The sequence below is a fragment of the Arachis hypogaea genome, chromosome 16 (assembly GCF_003086295.3).
Source record: "Arachis hypogaea cultivar Tifrunner chromosome 16, arahy.Tifrunner.gnm2.J5K5, whole genome shotgun sequence".
Taxonomy (NCBI): domain Eukaryota; kingdom Viridiplantae; phylum Streptophyta; class Magnoliopsida; order Fabales; family Fabaceae; genus Arachis; species Arachis hypogaea.
In genome coordinates this window covers 134,988,294-135,008,267 of record NC_092051.1, presented here as the reverse complement: position 1 = coordinate 135,008,267, position 19,974 = coordinate 134,988,294, and the positions used below count along the sequence as shown (strand labels likewise).

At 30.4% G+C, this 19,974-nt stretch overlaps 1 protein-coding gene and 1 long non-coding RNA gene across 2 annotated transcripts; both read right to left on the bottom strand.

Moving 5' to 3' along the window:
• Positions 1–17,302: 17,302 nt before the first annotated feature.
• Positions 17,303–17,741, bottom strand: LOC140179857 (uncharacterized). Its single transcript, XR_011873683.1, has 2 exons — positions 17,509–17,741; positions 17,303–17,420 (listed from the first exon to the last, which is right to left on the bottom strand). It is a non-coding gene; the product is annotated as an uncharacterized lncRNA (long non-coding RNA).
• A 69-nt stretch (positions 17,742–17,810) lies between these two features.
• LOC140180258 (zinc finger BED domain-containing protein RICESLEEPER 2-like) lies at positions 17,811–19,527 on the bottom strand. The gene is made up of 2 exons (XM_072220712.1): positions 17,967–19,527; positions 17,811–17,827 (listed from the first exon to the last, which is right to left on the bottom strand). The coding sequence occupies exons 1-2, from the start codon at positions 19,525–19,527 to the stop codon at positions 17,811–17,813; spliced, it is 1,578 nt and encodes a 525-aa protein (XP_072076813.1).
• Between the last annotated feature and the right edge of the window lie 447 nt (positions 19,528–19,974).

The window sequence follows — 19,974 nt, the reverse complement described above, 5'->3', positions numbered from 1 at the left end:
TGAATTTTGAGATATTAATGTTTTGAATTTTTCTTTCAATTCAGTCTGTTCATATTGAATTAATTCTACTGATATTTTGTAATTCTACTGATATTGAATTTTTGATATTGACGTTTTGCTTGATTTGTTCTCTTAATTTATTGTTGATAATATTATTTGAGCTGCTGGGTTAAGGTACTGATCATGAATTGTATTAGACTTTGTGAATTTTGTTAATTTTTATATGCTATTGTGAACAGGTTTTGTTAGTGATATACTTTTTTCGGTTAAAGATATATTTTTTGAAGGGACGTTTGTTTTGATTTAGACTGAGTTTAGGAAAAGTATAAAAAAAAGGTTTCAAATAAAACATACATAAGATGCAAAAAAACAATGTTACTTACCCGTTTGAAGATCCATATAATTGGCTTTTAGTGTGAAAATTAAGGACTTCAACAAACTGAAAAACAAAAACCGAGGTTCATCATGAGAAATGAAAACAATTTAATGTGAAACAGTTCAAAGTAGCATACATAAAAATATTTAAAGAGAAACCCAAATAGAGGAGAACTAGATAGGTGAATTTGGCTTCAGAAATGATTTGTGCTGAACTTGTGTAAACTGATTGTATTGCTTATCAGTGAAATTTATTTAATTGAATAAGCACGTTTATAACATTTGAGAATCACAGATTTTTATAACTGATTATTTTAACAAACTTTTGAAATTAAACCAATATTCTCTATTTTTATGTTATCCTAACCGTTTAAATCCATTTAAATTATGCAGGTGGTTCATTTTACTTTTTTAAAGATACAATAGTTAACTTGTTTAAGTTAATATGGTAACTTAATAATAGATTTGGTGCAACAATAAAGGAACAGGTACATTGCATAATAGAAATTTAAAAGTGATTTAAAAATACTCTAACAAACTATTTGAATTTATTAACGTTAAATCTGATTGTTAAACGTTGTTGTGATCTCATCCTATTTCTCCTCGTTTTCTGTTTTTTTCATACACCCCAAAATTTCTATATATCTGAAACTCTCCCATCAATTTCAAACCAGTTACGTGAGTTCAGTTCCCTTTCTCTTCGAGACCATTTTCCGTTGCTGGTTAAACATAAGATTGTCTTTCCACAGGTGAGCCAACACTTTCGTGCTTATTAAATACTAACACTCAAATGAGTGGCATGTTCAACACAACTTCATATAATTAATTATTTTATTTTTGATATAATAAATACTGGTGGTTCGTTTTTTTTGTTCCTTTTTAAAATTATTTTTCCCTTTTTGTTTCATTCTTCCAGCTAGATGTTTGCATTATTATGAAAAAAGATTAATGAGAAACCTTGTTTCATTGTTCGCGTGGTTGGAGCTTGTTTATTAAGTAAACTTCTTCTTCGTCATCTTCATCTTCTTCTTCACTCTATATTCATGAGAAAAGGGTTTTAGCTTTCTGAAGGAAAACAAAAGGGTCTAACTTTTTTAACAAAGGTCTTTCCGAAACCCAGATTGTGAAAGTTGGCTCTTTTGTGTGAGAAAGTTTCCTCTGCTTTTTTTATTAGTGTATATGTATATATATATATATTTTAAAAATGGTGATTTGTTATGCTTCTTATTTAAACTGTTATGAACTATTTTAAAATGGATATTAAATATAATGGAAAAAAATTAAGCAAAAAGTCAAAATTTGAAGTAGATGCCGGTCCATATTTAGTTAGCAATTTTTTTGCACCAGAATTTACACACAGTTTGTGGACTTCTTTTTTAATATTGTTAGTTAGCAATTTTTATTGATATTCCATGTCAGGTTGTCTATTTCTTTGCATAGTCTTTAATTATTGGGACCCTTTGTATTATTGACTGCCATGCTTTGTAGGGCAATTATGTGTGGTTGCATATGGTATGGCGGGATTGTGATAGCATCATTGTTCATCTTGTTCATGGTTCTGCTCCTTAGATACAGTTTCATGAAATACCCTAACGGGACAACATATCTAACTCTAGTTCCTGTTTCTTTGAACAATAAAACTGATCCTATAAAGTGGATTGATCCTATGGTTTCACCTATGTTTGTATATAGTTATATATATAGTAAAATATCGCTGTGCTTGTATAGAATCCAGTGATACAAAACAGAAATTAACTGCATCAATTTATTCAATGTTTGTGAATTTGTGCACGGTCTATACCATGATTTGGGTGTGCAGGACCTCACCGTGCAGGCTGATCATACATGACACTTCTTAATTTCAACAAAGCTACCTTTGGTTATGAATGAGTCATGAGTACTTTCTTTTTGCTGCTTCTTCATTTCAACAAAACTACCTTTCTATAACTCTTAGGTTCGGCTTTTATTATTATTAGACCCCTTTTTGTTAATTTTAATTCTAATTTTCCTTTTTTTAATATAGTAATCAATAAATAATTACCCTAATCCATATAAGTGCTGTGGAAAACGAGGAAGTCACTGAAGATTGTACTTTATATGTAAGACTTAACATATTTTTTGGTTTGTTTTGGAAAAGGAAAGATAGAAGTACTGTGGATTCTTTTGCATAGGGTGGTGTTGTTTTTGTGGCTAGGATGAAGGAAGGAAAAAACTAAAAGCTTGGATTAATATAATTGGTTAAACAGACTTATGAATTATGCAGTGTTTGTGTTTGTGTTATTGTCTGGTTTTCCTATTTTTCTTGAAATTGGATTGATAATTAAGTCATTTAAAGGGTTCCTATTAATCTTTTACTACCCTTTTCTATGTTGGTTTTGGTCCCTTCACTCTCCTACTACTACGATATTGGAAGAGGCATGTGCATGTGTGAATCCAGTTCTATTTTTATTTTTTAATTTAATTTCTTCTTAATCATAAATATCTTTCTTCTTCATCATGGTCAATAGTGGCTCTTTTAGTCTTTAAGCTAAATAGCTTATTCTTGTCAGCACCATCTTCTTCTGTTTCTTGTTAAAGTGTTTGGGTCTTTTCAGCTGATAGCTTTTTGCAGTCTTATTTTGAAAGACACATAATTGAATTTTTTATTAAAATATCTGGTTTGAAAATTGGATTTTTAAAAACTAGTTTTAAAATTAGATTTTTGGTTGAATACACTGGTTTTAAAACTGGATTTTCAAAAATTGGTTTTAAAACTGGATTTTTGGTTAAAAAATCCGATTTTAAAACTGGATTTTATAAAAAAAACTGGATTTTAGATTTGGATTAAAAAAAAAAATCGAATTTAAAACCAAAAAACTGGTTCTGAAGTGGATCCAGTTTGGATTTATAAAAATTCAAACCATGCCCACCCCCTAGTTTCATATATAGCATCTTTTTGTTAGAATGGATGATTGTGCTTTGCTTTGCTTAGATTCTATTTGCTCATAAAAGTTTATTTGCTTTTGTCATTGTCTTTGTCTTTTCTCCCAATCCCAATCCCACTTTTGATGCTAAATTTAATTTATAGGTATATTTATTTATTATACTGAATAAAAAGTTAGGACTCTAAATATAAGAAATTATATTTTATAAATGTTGTATTAATTAATTCTTATTGTTCAAATCCGTTAATAATATTTATTTGATATTAATCCTAAATTATTAAAAATACAACATTCATATATTCTAAGTTGATTATACATACACACATGATGTATAGATATTGATCGTACATGATATATGGTACCTTAATTTAGTTATCTTATTATTTTGAGTTGAAAATTTTGGTCTATTTTTTTTATATACATATATATAAAAAGATTATATATCAATATGTCATTCTACTTATCATATATACAGTCATATTAATCAAATCAAGCCTTTCATTAAAAACATGTGTTAAGTAGATTTCTTATGTAATTTCCCTTCTCTTCTTTCATTATTTTAGACTAATCATAAGTTAGTTATGCGTATTTTCCTTTCTCCTCTTCCAGTATTATGATTACAGATAAGTGTAACTTCCATGATGTTTTTATTTTGTTTCTTGAAAATAAATGAAGGATCTAAACGTCATTTTGGATACCAAAAAACAAATAAAAAGGCCTGGTTCAGGAATCCAACAGTCTCCCTTATTCTCCCGTAGCCGCTGCTCTTCTTTCCTTTCTCCTGCCGGCTGTCGTGTGTTTTTCGTCTCTACGCCGTCCCTTCATTGGTTCGTATTCTTGCCTTTTTTGTTCGTGTCTTTACTTTTTTATACTTTTCATTGTTCGCCATCCCCATTTGTCTGATTTTAGTTGCTTTTGTTCCGTTCCTTCTGTATTTTTTTTCTTGGATTGCATATGTTAATTCTGGGTTAATTTTGTTGGTTGTTGCTGCTGCTATGTTATGGCTTATGAGATAAGAACTTCTTGATATGGTTTACTAATTGTCGTTGAAGTTATGTTATTAGCTAATTAATTTGGTATGGTTGCTGCTAATACTGTGAGGAAGGTGTTATTACTGTGAGTTTGACCTTGGTTGATGGATTTGGATTATTTATGCATTCTTGATTTAAATTCTACTCCCTTTTTTATCGCCAAATATAAGTAAGGTAAGTAGGGAGCAGGGAAGAGTTTCAATGCAAGATTCATTAGGGAACCCACCTCTACATAACAACTCACCTTTATATTTATTGTAATATTATACCATACCACTATTATTTGTTTATATATTCGAATATTGAATATCCAATTTGGTATAACCGTTGCAGTTTGTCAAGCTTGATTATTGGTTTTTAGTAATAAATAATTTTACACTTATACAAGTTGTTTTACTTATCGGGTCAAGAATTAAATTGATACACACATTTTTAATTTTGACACATTTAAATTTATTGAGAAACCAGTTATTAATCCTATTAAATAGTAAGACTTCAACTAACATTAAAACTAATTAATGTTTTTTATTTTAAACTAATTTAATTAGACTTAGTTGATTATGTTGTTAATTTATTTAAAAAAAATAAATTCTAATATTCTATCAGTCTATGATGTATCATGTAATGTGCCTTATAGTGTTCCATATAGATTTCATAATTTTTTATTCCCTATTTTTGGGGTATAATTTGTATTCTCTATTTGCTTTAAGCGTTTTTTTACGCTGTGCTTGTCATTTGTCTACTACTATTGTTTTCTATACAGGTTTGTAAGGATGCCTAGGAAACCAAGGTACAACATTATACGGGAACCCCCGAAAGATGCCGGAACTAATGCCGGTACTGAAGAGACAACGGTTAGTGTTTGTGGTTAACATTTCTTGACGTAACCTTATGTGAAAATTGTATGTCCTTCAATTGTGTCATCGAACCGCATTAATTTTTCTCCCGGCAAAATTATTAGTTTATGAAATAAAATAATTCTCAATATTAATTCATTCTCTAAGATATAGTTCTAAATGGTTTCACATTGCGTTAAGGTTGTGTCCACGACTAGAGGATCTCAGACATCACGGGAACAACCACGTGATAGGGCTCCTCCGATTTCATCCTCAGCTAATAGAGCTCCGACAACCCGTATGAATGAACCGTTTCATGCACCGCGCATCGATCATAGGAATGCACGGTCGAGTATTGTTGATGACCCTCAAACTCCAACAGACAACATAGAGACTCGGCATCGCGCGTAAGTGGCTGGTCATGAATTAGGGGATGAGGATTACGACCCAGAGGTGGATGAAGTTCCGTCGTTTGATGACCACATCGACGACTTGTTTGCTGCCCAAGAAGTCGAAGGTCAGCATAACAATAAGAAAGCCAAAGATACAGATTTCTGGGAAGTTACTGTTATCGATAAACATTTTTTTTCTTCCATTTTCGTAGGCAGTTATCTTCATAGTCCTTTACTTCTATTTTTCTTTTGTGCAATGATTATATAGTAATTTTGTTTCCCATACACTTCTTAGAGGACGGCGTGAGAAAAGTTTCTAAGCTGAGCGTGAAGGAGGCTATAGCCCTCCCTTCCAATACAAAGATAGTACTCCTATTTAACAGTGAGCTGCAACCGATTGGTCAGGCGGCAGGATTATTGAGTGGTTTCATCGGGAGTTTGGGTGCGGATTATTTCCAGTTCCCCATACACTTACACAGTTGGAAGCTGGTAAGCAAAGCAAAGAGGGAACATGCGTACGACATGCTTAAGGTACAGCTTTAAGCTTCTACAATTTAAGCAATTTTAGTATTTGGTATTTTTTCTAAGGTCTTTTGCATGGGTAAATTATATGGGTAGTAAAATTTTCATATTGTGTTTTTCACATCATCATTTAAGCACTTCTCATGTATACGTAATTGCGACTGCTTGTACTGGATTTAAGGGTCATACTTTAACAATTTAAATTAGCCTGTAGTGGTTGTGGCATTTCTTCAAATTATTAGTCTTATACTTGTTCGTTGATCTTCGTTAATGACAATGTATACTAATTGCAGCGGGACTTTTACTATGAGGACGATGCCGGAGGAAAAATAAAGCGCGATATTTTGAAGAGAATAGGAAAGAACTGGAAGGATACAAGGCACCACTTGTTTCATAGGTGTTACAAACAAATAAGGACTTATGAGGAAAATCTTCAGCATCACCCGAAAGGAATAGACAAAAATGATTGGAAAAGGTTCGTTGACTATCGCCTGAATGAAGAAACACAGGTAAGCCTTGGTATATTTTATTATTTCCACAAAAAAAAAACATGTTTATACAATTTAATTCCGTTACATTTTATATTCAACTTTTTCTTTCTCATTTACATTTGTTTTGTTATTTGTTCATAGAAAAAGTGTAAACAGAACACTTTAAATCGGAGCAAGCAACTGTACACACATACTGGGGGTTCCAAAAAATTGGCAAGAAAAAAAGACGAAGTGGTAATAAGTCATTATTTGCATTAGATTTTGATTAAGCTTCCTGAAAAATGTTGTTGTTTACTAAATTGTGTCAATATTAACGATATAGGAGAGAGAGCAAGGAAGGCCCGTTGGTAGAGGAGAGTTGTTTATCATGACTCATAAGAAAAAAGATGGCTCGTATATCCATCCCGATGCGTGTGTTGTTAGTGTAAGTCATGTTTGAAAATTTGAAGCAATATATAGCTTACTGTATATATCGTGCTATTTTTAACTTCTTCCTTTCCAATGTTGTATATTTGTAGGAAGCAATTGCGAATGTTGAGAGGCAGGATGGATCCTGTAAGCACCTTTCACAAAATGACTCGCTAGCACAAGTTCTCGGAAAGGAGCACCCAGGACGAGTTCGTGCCCTAGGTGCTGGACCATGTCCCACCCAAGTCTTTGGTAACGCTGCTGGACAACCGTCGGGTTCTGAAGAGTCCAATGCAGAGGATAAGAGGATGATTGCAGAATTGACGGCTAAGTTAGAAGAAGAGCGGGCAAAGAGACAGTCAATACATAAGGTCTTGGGATATATAGTCCAACAGTTAGGAGGCAATTTGCCAGTTGAGATTGCTGAAGAATTGGCTTTTGTGGGCGGTACACCGGACTCGTCATGCACAGGGCCATCTTCATCTGGCAATCACAACCCGCAACAAAAATTTTGAACTCCAATTATTGGTCTTGGATACCTTTACATTTAAGTAGGTTTAGTACGTTATGCTTATTTTATTCGACTTGAGCATTCTTAGTTTATTTTGGATGATGTTATGACAATTTTGTTATATATGTTATGTCTGCATTCGTTTAATAACTGCGGCGGTTAATAACCGCCGCCAAACCCAAATTGCATTTTGCGGCGGTTATTCCAGCGGTTGACTAAAACTGCCGCTATCCGTTTTGCCGCGCTCTATCTTCAGGCGTTTCATAAAACCGCTGCGAAATGTTTTGCGGCAGTTCAAAACCGCTGCTAAACGGCTCCAGAAACCGCCGCTAAATGCCGTTTTTGTTGTAGTGGATGTAGCGGTTTCTGCATGCACGTCATTTAATGTAAATCGTGACAGGGTGTAGCGATTTACCTACAATCTTAATTCGTGGGAGGGTGTCGCAGTTTCTATAGATGTATAGAAGTTGCATTTGCATCTGTATTTTCCAAAAATTGTAATCTGGTAACATAATTCTTCAAATAATTTAAATAGGTAAATTGGCCGTTGTTTTATTTTTATACAAATAAATGCAAAAAATGTTAAATGTACAACTAAAAGTTTACTTATTGAAGAAGTATGAAATTATTACTATTCAAAAAAAAAATTACTTGCAACAAATGTTGAGATGCCATGCTATCAGATTCGAAGACAGAAATTCAAAATATATCCACCTGAAGGCTAATGGTAGAAAGAAGCAAAACAAAATCACAGTGCTTAAGAACGAGAAAAGAGAATGGATGAATAATGTGGACATTCTTAAAATTTGAGGTGTTAACCTTTTTAAAAGTCTTTGTTGGTCTAACTCAAATTACAATTCCTTTGCGGTTTCTAACCTTTTCCTTGGTTTACAAGACTCGGATTATGAGACTTTAACTAAGGAAGTGTCTAATTAGGAGATTAGAGATGTTGTTTTTTCTATGAGAAGCTGAAAGTAAACTTCTAAAAATTGGATCGATAATCAAATCACTCTAATTAATGGTTTATTGATTAATTGGTTTAATTAGTTCGTAGTCCAACCGAAAAAATAGTAAATAAATTATAAATAAATACTCTAAAACATAATTATAGTCTAATATAAATTTTAAAATATTTTTTAAATTTAAAACAATACATAAAAAATCATCAACCAAACTTTGTAGACAAAACAAACATTGATATTGTACCTTTCCATTCACTATTTATAAAACAACATATTTCCAAGTTAGATATGTTTTTTTCCGTATATTGAAAGAAGCTTGTGACTGACTATCATTAGAATTAGAAGCACTAAGATCAGTCGCATCATTCGAAACAGGAGGATTAGCAGTCAAATTATTATCAGTAAATACTTCTTGGTTGATACTATTATTCATAACTGAAACCAATAAAGCTGCGTTTGTTTCTGAGAACAGGACAGGACAAGACACTGATGGACATAGACCCAAAATTTTGTGTTCTTGTATTCTGTTTGGTGATAAACTAGAACAAATTATGAAAATATCATTTATTCTCATTTTTTTTCATTCAAAAAATTTGAGATAAAAAATATAATAATAAAAAATATAATTATGAAAAATTAACGAAAATAATGAAAAATAAGTTGTATCCGTTGTTAGTGTCCCCGTGTCCTTCTTGTCAGGATGGATACAAAATACACTAATTTAGTGTCTCTGGACACACTATCTCTATCCATGTCTCCTCTGTCAAACATGATTTTGTGTCTCAGTGTCCTGTCTCTATAAACAAACACAGCCTAAATCAACAACACAGTCACAATCTAAATACAATTAAATCACAAAACAAAATAGCAAAAAATAACGTAACAAGCCAACAACAAATCATTAATCAATAATAACAAGATATTCAATAATTAATAATCAATAAATTAAAATAATAAAATTACAACACACAAAACAGCAACATAGCAGAATCAAAGCTAATCAATAATCACAACTCATTCAATAATCAATAATAAATAAATTAAATAATAAAATCACAACACAGTGACACATAAAACAGCAGCATAACAGAACCAAAGCTAATCAATAAGCAAGTAATAGTTCACCAAAAAAAAATAACGAAGAACAAGCGATTGAGCCACTGACCTTCGAAGATGACGTTGACAGACCATTAATTGACGGATGCCAACCAAATGACGTCGAGAAGATGCAGACGACGGCGAGAAGATGAAGATGACGGATGGGCCGAGAGCTCGCAGAAGAAGAGTGCAGGGGCTGGAGACTTGGGGGCAGTGGTTACATGAACGGGTGATGGCTGAGCTCGACGGACGAATGATGGTCGAGCTCGATGGACGGACTGGCGGATGCAGCAGCTAGGGTTGGAGAAGGGGGAGCGATTCAGAGTTTTGCAGCTTGAGCGAGTGAGAGAGTGAGATGTGAAGAGAGCATGGTCGAATTTTCTTCGTTTAACCAATTAAGCAAAAAACGACACTGTTTTTTTACCGGCCGATTCTTGGTTCGATCCAACCAGCTAATTTTTCGGCCGATTCAACGATTCTCTACTGGTTTTTATTTCAACGATTTTGTATATCTGATTGGATTGTTAATGCTGCCAGTTTATAGTTAGACTAGTTTGACCAGTTGGTCCAAGTTTTCAAAATCATGACTGGAAAGCATTCAGTAGTGATGGTCTACTTGCCAAATTCTATCAACAAGCATAGGATATGGTGGCAACTTCACTTATAACTTGGGGTGAAGGGAGTGTTTCGAACTGAGATTATTGCCTATGTTAACAAGACTTTAATAGCCATTATCTCAAAAGTTCCTTCATCGAAAAAAAAAGAGGTTATTATTTTAATAGACCAAGTAATAGAGAAGCTGGCTATTTACTATGGACTGTGACCTTCGCTCAAATATCTTTTGAAATGTTCAAAAATTGAGAATTTATTTATGAACAATGTTAGATGGCAAGTAAATATTATTATTTTTTATCCGTACTTGACTGAAAATAATTTATATTTATATTTACAACGTTTTGCACACATAAATTAATAATTTACGCTCATATTTTTTAGAATTTGCACACATAAATTAATAAAATTTATTTATTAAAGATAGTTTAGTATTTGTGCTGACTAAATAATGACAAAAAAATACTAAAAATGACTAATTCTCAAGAATTTCTCTTTATTTATTTATTTATTTTTGTTATAAATGTATTATTGTAATCAAATTTATGTGTTGAATTGATAAGTTTAGTTTTCCAGATGTAACTTAACAATTTTATTAGCGTTATAAATAACTCTTATTCTATATCAATTTAACTATGTATTTTTTAAAAATGGTACAATATTCAACTTTTTATTATAATAATTTAAAAAAAAGTAAAATAAACACATTTAAATAGATTTAGTGTCTTTTTAAAATTGAATACACATATAAATACAAACTAAATAAAACTAAAATTTAAAATTTCTGTTTCAGTTTTATTATTTTTAATTATTAACAGATTATCATTTAAATACACTTCCAAAAATATAAATTCAGTAAAATTGAAGATTTTAATTCGTCCGTGTGATTATTCGTTCGCACCGCCGTCCTCCTCGGCGCTGCCGCGTCATCCTTAGCGCCGTTCTTCCGCTTCGCCATTTCTCTGCAACGCCGTCGTCCACCTCGCTCGTCCTTGGCATCGCCTTCCTCCTCGCCGCTCAGTCCGCAGCCTCGCTTAGTCCTACTCCTCGTCGCGTTAGTCCTCATCAGCGTCGCTAATCATTCTTCGTTGGAAGTGGACTCATGTATTTTGGATGTGTTTAAGAGAAAGTGATATATAGTTAACCATATGTATCTGTTTAGTTATTCAATCATATTGATTTTACATGTCATATACAACATCTTTAATTTGCATTGGAGAATGATTTAGGTAGAAAAACAACTTAAAAAATCACAATCCTCAAATTGTCAACACTGTAAGAGTTTAAATTTTTTTATTTATGATTTTGAATGTGTTTTAGAAATATTTTGTGTATCACTTCATAATTTTAGATGTGTTACAATTATTTTTTAATGTTTAAATTTAAATTTTAGATTTATGATTTTGGATGTATTTCAAAATATTTTCGGTATAAGTTAATAATTTTAGATGTGTTACAATTGAAAAAGAAATTACGGTCACTATAAGAAAGAAGCGGAGAATGAGATAGAAGAATAGAAGAAAGAAGAAAATCGTGTTACAGAGAGAGAAGGAACGTAAAAGAAGGAAATAATAACTAAGTATGAAGTGTGTAGAAAGTTAAAAAAACTTTAGTTTTTAAAATTTAAATTAATTTTAATTATAAATGTGTATCTAAAAAATAGAAATATATTTTAATTAAAAAATAATTAAATAATATTAAAGACAGACCAAAAACTGAATTTTATTGTACAAGTAGCATTTTCCATTCTATATACACTACTATTATTCTTTGTCCGAAATGATTTCTTATTCTTCCAACTTAATTTTTAGTTTTTACTTATTTTTTCTCTAGCTAAACCATTCTTGTTTTCATAACATGTTTTTACACCAGAACGTTCTTGTGTGTAAGATTTTTTTTTTCCCACTTTTAAGTCTCTATACTTAGTTAATATTATGTAATCCATCTATCTTCCCTTCTTCGCCGTCTTTTTTTTCCACTTAATTAATTTCATCTAGTTCATATTCACCCCACATACAGAGGGAATGTGTATTGTTGGATTAAAAAAAATTAGGTTTATGGGAAAAGGGATATTCTTCTCTAAAAACCATGTACGGAACTACTTTTTCTGATAAAATTCTCATTCTTGATTTGTGAGAAAAACCTCAATAAAGATATTTTCTAGCATGTCATTCAACATAACGGATGAATGTACCAATAGGCTTAAATATAAGTTTGGCTCAGCTCCTTTAGAAAATAATCACAGGAAGTTAGATGATTGAAAATATTAAGAAGGCAAAGTTAAAATAGGAGTAGAATGAGGCTAGCTAGTATATGTCAAGCAGCCCCAATGATGTTTTACGACCATTGCTGCCACCACAAATCGAGTCGGACGAGGATGAGAACAATGGCGAGGAGGAAGATGACTATTAAGATTATAGTTGGCGTTTTTAGTGTTTTATTTTGAAAAATGTGAGAAAATCAATAAAATTTATTATTTATTATTTTTTATTAGTAATTAGGCATTAAAGTTTATAAATGTGGACTAAAAATATATTATTAGATTATTATACTAAAAAATTTAAGTTGATGATTAAAACAAAACTGGCTAAAAAATAAATTCTGAGTTGAACATTTTTCTTTTATTTTATATGATGTACTAATATATTTCTTTTTTGCTGCAATTATTTATATGTATAGGCATGGGGACATAGAGATATAAAATCATGTTTGATAGATAAAATATGAATAGAGACATTGTATTTAGAGATATTGAATTAGTGTATTTTGTGTCCGATAAAAAGAACACAATGATACTACCAAGAGATATAACGTATTTTTTATTTTTATCAAGTTTTTATAATTATATTTTTTATTATTATATTTTTTCTAAATTTTTTGTATGAAAAAAAAAGAGTAAATTAAATTTTTATAAATTGTTCTAGTTTATCATCAAATAAAATACAAAAATATTAATTTTTGTGTCTCTATTTTTAGTGACTTGTTTTTAGTGTTTTGTTTTATCTTATTCTCCGAATCAAATGCAACATTTATGTTAATCCAATGAAGATATTATATATATCTAAATTATTAATATCTTTTTTAATAATTATACAATAAAAAATAGCTTAGATTATAAAATATTTATTTTTAATAATTTAATTTTATGAAAATAATAAATCTCTAAATATAATAAAAGATCTTACTCTATTAATGCTTTACTTGAATATTATATATAATAGTAACAATCAAATATTCAGCGTATATGATAAATTAGATTGTGGTAATTAACAACAATAAGGTGTACAAAAAATAATTATTATATGGATAATGTCAGAATATATTAAGGCTAATTAACATTCATTAGAATTATTTAATATATCTGTTTATTATAGAATATTATGTCTTTATTATTACGTTTTTTTTAGCACCTATAAATACTTTTTTATATTGTATCATTCCAGACAACTTGAATATACTCAATAATACACAAATCCTTTTTCCAGTTTAGTCTCTTGTTTCTAACATGGTATCAGAGCTATGGTATCTTTCTTGAAGATGATAGATTGTTTTTCTTCTGGTAAAATTATCGTATTTTTCATATTTTTCTTCCGTGCCATTTTTTTTTCTTCTCTTTTATCAATACTTTGATACTTTCTCATCTAACCAATAAGCTCATTCACTACTTATTTATTCTCGTGGAGAAACCATATATTTTTTGTCCCCTCTCGATAGTTACACTTTGTCACTTTTTCAGTAGTTTTTCGACAGTTTACCATCCTTTCAGCAGTTTTTCGGCAGTTGGCCACTCTTCCGATAGTTCTATTTGCGTTTTCTTGTGATAGTTCTGTCTGCGTTTTTTTGTGACAGTTCCGTCTGCGCTTCCTTCCGGCAGTTTCGTCTGCGCTCCTTCAGACAGCGGCAGTTCCATCTGCACTTTCTTCTGACAGTTCCGTCTACATCCGTTTTATCAGTTTATGCATTTTTTTATTTGTATTTTAAATAAGTTTCAAACTCAGGTGAGTTTGAGGGGGATGTTAGAATATATTAGAATCAATTAGCATTCATTAAAATTATTTAGTATATCTGAATATTTATTATTACGTCTTTATTTTTACGATTCTCTTAGCACTTATAAATACATTTTTATATTGTATCATTCCAGACAACTTAAATATATTCAATAATACATATTTTCTTTTTCCAGTTTAATCTCTTATTTCTAACAGATAAAACAATTATAAATTTAACAAGCTGTAACAAAATGATCACTACAACAAAAGCGGCACTTGGCGGCAGTTGCTGGAGCTGTTTAGCGGCGGTTTTGAACCGCCGCAAAACATTTCGCGGCGGTTTAATGAAACGCCGGAAGATGGGGCGCGACTAAATTAAATCAAATGGAGGACCAAATTACACAATTCTACTAAATTGAAAAACATTACCACGATCTCCCAAGAGCACATTCTTATGTAATTCGAATCAGTCTCATTCGAATTAGACAAACCAACACTAATTCGAATTAGTCCTATTTGAATTAGTAGTAATGCTTGTAATTCGAATTTGTCTAATTTGAATTATGCTTGCATGTAGTCTTAGGGTAGTTTGAATCAGGGTGATTCGAATTATGCACGACGTTCCTAGTAATTTGAATGGGTCTGCTTCGAATTAATTTTGGACCATAGTAGATCGAATTAATTTACATCTATTTATATATGATCCAAGCATATATAAAGAGTACAATAAATAGTACATTTAATAATATCCATAATGAATTCAATAAAAAGAGTATATTCAATCATAAATAAAAAAATAATTATAAATATTTTTTTATAAATTTTTAAAAGTCAAATATTTTCTAAAAATATTTATTAAGATTTAAAATTTAGTCTTTAATATTTAAAATTAGTGAAATATTTGCGAAAAATATTATATTTTGTTGGTCAGTTAGCATTATTGAATTTATTAACCATGATAATATGCAGATAATTGATTGGTTTTCATATAAAAATATTTTTATTCTATTTAATATTTAATTTTGATAAAATATTAATTAATTTTGAATTTAGTTATTATGAATTCTTATATCTAAGAATACAAGTTAAGATTGTTATTAAAAAAAATTTAAATTTTTTATTTTAATAAATGCTCAACAAATCATTAAAAATAAAAAAATTATAATTTAAAATTATAACGTTTTGAATTTTTAATAACTTGTAGAAAATATTTTTAATTATTATTTTTAATATTTTATAGAAAATATTTATAATTATTTTTTTAAAAAAATGTTTTATTTTTAATTAGTCCAGAGTATGATTTTATTTTCTTCTTTTACATCCATGTTTGAATGCAAATTTAAATGCCAATAAAGTAAACAAGAAAATCTTATTGGTAAATTTGTTCACATGAGTTAACATATATGGCTTTTTTACCTAAATACGCATGTAAAATGTTTTAATTCCCAAAATGCACATGGTTTGAAATTTTTCTGAAAATACGCACTTCCATTTCTTGGCCGGCGTCTGCGAAATGGAATTCAACTCCATTTCACTCTAGGTGCCCACAAAATGGGCAAACATATCAGGTTTAGCTCCCACGAAATGGGTTGTCCATTTCCTTGGTGGCAGCAGCAAATTGGGAGGAACAACTCAGGAGCGCCAGGCGCGAAATGGGGGCACTGCGGAAGTGAGTTGGACACTCCATTGATAACAAACTTATTCTGCTTTTCAAATTTATTTTGTTGCATCAATTTTCAGTTTTTCTCAATGCTTATCTATTCTTTTTTTCCACTTGATATATGCTCTATTTCAATCTTTTTTTTCCTTTTTGTTTGACATATATATATATATATATTTGCTTTTATAATTTTTTTATTATTTTTTTATATGAATTCTTTTTTTCTATCTTTTACTATATTGTATTTATGTTGTGTATGAAATTTTTTTATTTTGTTATTTATTTTATTTAATTTTTATTGTATTTTTTTGTTCATATGATATATGTTGATGGTTTTATGAAATTTTTATTATTTTTTATCTGTATGATTTTTTTTTCTATTCTTTGATGTACTCTATCTTTGTTTTATATTAAATTTTTTATTTTTTATTTTGACTTTGTAAAATTTGTAATTATAATTATTATATACTACGTTTATTATCAAAATTTTGTATAATATAAACTATGATTCTATAAAAAAAAGGACAAAATAAATAAAAAATTAATTATAAATAACAATATAGCCATAAATAATGAAAATTTATAGTCCAAAATAATACTAAATTAAAGAGTACAGGGTAATATTAGAAAAATTATAGAATATTTTTTTTGTTTAACATTATAAAATTTATAGTACTCTCTTTTATATTTTTTTATTGTATTTATTTATTTATATAATAAATATTTTTTATATTATTTTTGTTAGGTTCTATTTTTGCATGTATATAAAAAAAATAATTTAAATTGATGTCTCTTTTAGTAATTTTTCATCTAAAAGTGATTTTGAGTAGTATAATTCAAACAACATTTATTTTGCTATAATTAATTTTGATACAAATATTGTCAAACATAAATCACGTTATCCCAAACTTACTTTTTATCAAAATCAATTTTATAAAATTAATTTTATGCAAACTCACGTTTGCAAACTGAAATCCAAACACACACGAAGCTAGATTAGTCAAAGTTTTGCTAATAAACAAAAGGAGAGGCAAATCCACAATTGACGTAACTTTAGTACTGAAACTAGGGGAGTAGTGAGAGAGCTAAATGGAATTGGGCAACTCACCTCTAGGGGTGTCAGGCGGGCTGGCCCGCCCCGCCCCGCCTATTCAGGCGGTCCCAAAATCCTAGCCCGCCTAATTAGTTTTTTTTTTTTAATAAGAACATATCTAATATCTTTTATTTAAATCAATATAAATCGGGCTAAGCCCGCCTAATTAATTTTTTTATAAGAACATATCTAATATCTTCAATTTAAATCAATATAAATACAAATATTAAATATAAATAGTCTTCAAAGTATATAAATAGTCTTCAAAGTAAATAAACATAATCCAATTATCCAAAATACTCAAGTCATAGTTATAAATAGTCCCATAGACAAAATAAATATATAATCCAAAGTCCAAAAACATAATTATAAATAGTCTTCAAAGCAAATTAAACTTAATTCAATACACTTAATTTTCATCTTCATCTTCATATAAGTCAATAACATCATTGGAACCAACTCCTGAAGAATAGCCTTCTCCTTTTGCAATATCTTCCTGATCTTTATCTTCCTCTAGAAAAAAGTAAATAAATATATTAGCAAAATAGTACATAATAATGTTCAAAATAACTCAAGTATGTATGTCATAAATATAATATACCAAAATCATCATATCCACGTATCCAATTTCTGGTGCAAATCACCGCTTCAACATTATCTGACAACAAACGACTTCTATACTTATTCAAAACATGAGAACCCATGCTAAATGCAGATTCTGAAGCCACGGTAGTAATAGGAATGCTCAACAAATCTCGTGCCATTAGTGATAGTGTTGGAAAACGATGATGATTGTCTTTCCACCATTGCAAAACATCAATGATTGCATCATTGCAAAATAATATTGCCTCACTCAAATAAATATCCAGTTGGTTCTTTCCACTTTTCACTTCAGCTTCTTGATTACGGGACATCAAATCCTTTGCATTACAAACAATATATGAATAAAAAATCATGAAAAATAAAAAATACATATAATCAAGTAGATAAAAATACTTACACCAACAATTTTAATAAGCTGAGTTCCAATTGCAGAAGATGTTGCTTGAGAAAAATTACTTGAAAATTGGGAAGAACTCTCCACAGTTGTAGAGGAATTTTGGTCATAAACCTCAAAAAGCTTGTATAACTTACTCTTCACATGCTCCACTTTGTCTTTAGCACTAATAGGATCAATCTCATTATAGCAATGAACGAAAGTGTTGAGTTTAAATCTAGGATCAAGAACTGCCCCAAATGCAAGAACAACACTGTATTCTTCCCAATATTTCTTGAACTTAATCATCATTTTTTCTCTCATGTTCCTTATAAGCACTTCATCATTCTTCAAACTATTCATTAAAATCAGCTGGATTTGCCAAACTTGTAAAAAATACAAGTTGGATGTTGGATAAGAAGTTCCAAACATCAACTTGGTAGTTTCGTAAAATGGTAACAAGAAATCACATATCTTTTCAGTTCTTCTCCACTCATCTGATGAAGGACAATACTCCCTAAACCCAGCTTCTTTTACTTTATACATTTCAAAAGCTTTCTTATAAGGAATAGCACTTGCAAGCATTGCATAAAGTGAATTCCACCTAGTAGGAACATCTAAACATAATGCAGTCGTATACTCAAGTCCCTCAATATCTTCAAAACATTCTTTAAACTTAACCATTCTACTTTCAGATTTTCTCAGAAACTTAATACCCTCTCTAATCTTACACACTGCATCACCACATATTTTCATTCCATCTTGGACAATAAGATTTAAAATATGAGCAGAGCAACGAACATGAAAGAATTCACCACCACACAACAATGAACCATGCACATCCAAAGTACTTTTCAAGTGTTCAACACAAGTATCATTAGAAGAAGCATTATCCAAAGTAATGGAAAAAATCTTTTTATCAACTTTCCACTCAGTCAAAAGCGTAAAGATTTTAGAAGACAATTCAAATCCTGTGTGAGGAGGAGGCATATGACAAAAATTGAGAATTTTACTCTGTAATTTCCAGTTCTCATCAACAAAATGTGCAGTCAAACATATAAACCCCTCATTGGTACTTGAAGTCCAAAGATCAGATGTTAAGCAAATTCTATTTGGAATGGAAACTAAATTTTTTTTAAGTTTCGCAGCTTCTCTCTTGTGGACTTTCACTATGTCAGCCTTAACCGTATTCCTAGAAGGAAGTTTCAAAGTTGGACTAATATATTTCACCCAATTTCTAAATCTCCTATCATCAACCATATTAAAAGGCTTATCCCCAGCAACTACATACCCAGCAAACATATCTCTAGCTACTCCTGAATCAATCTTAAGTGAACCCATTTTAAGTTGCAATTCTGCTATAGTCTGACCAATATCTTCATGCTTAATTTGAGTACAACTATCAAGATGCCGTTTTATAGTAGAAGTGTCATATCGCTTACCTCCAGCTTTAAACACTTTCTTGCATCCTTTACACTCAGCACGTTCTACTCCATCCTTATCTGGACCGAGCTTTTTGAAAAATTTCCAAACATCGGAGGTTGCTGGTCTCAGCCTTTTCGAACTAGGTTCATCAATCTCGACCGGAGCAGCCTCAGAACCAACTCCAGTAGTAACAAGGTTACTCACAGTTTCAGAATTCATATTTCCTGAAATAAAAGTAAATTCTCTTTAAAGATCAACAGTTTCAGAATTCATATTTCAGAATTCAAGTATTTAACCAACAATCATTATTTCTCTTTAAAGATCAACCCTATAAAGAAATTCCCCTCATGATGGCATGAGATGATGGATCCATAAACATTGAGCAATTAATCTATTATCAAATTCACCACTTGGGTACTAAAAACTACACTAGCAACTTCATAGACAGCTGCATTTGATAAATAACAACACCATTTGATAAATAACAACACCATTTGATAAATAATAACTTCATAAACAGCTGCATTTGATATCTTTGGTACTTTTCGTAGTTTAGTAACACCCTTTTCTGTACATAATAAATAATAACACCATGCATTTTCACTTAGCAACACACACTATAAATTACAATCATCAAGTATATCATATATCAACTTGTGTTAATAA

What these genes read in the sequence shown, in the direction of transcription:
- LOC140180258 (XM_072220712.1), bottom strand. Translation starts at nt 19,527, where the DNA reads ATGAATTCTGAAACTGTGAGTAACCTTGTTACTACTGGAGTTGGTTCT.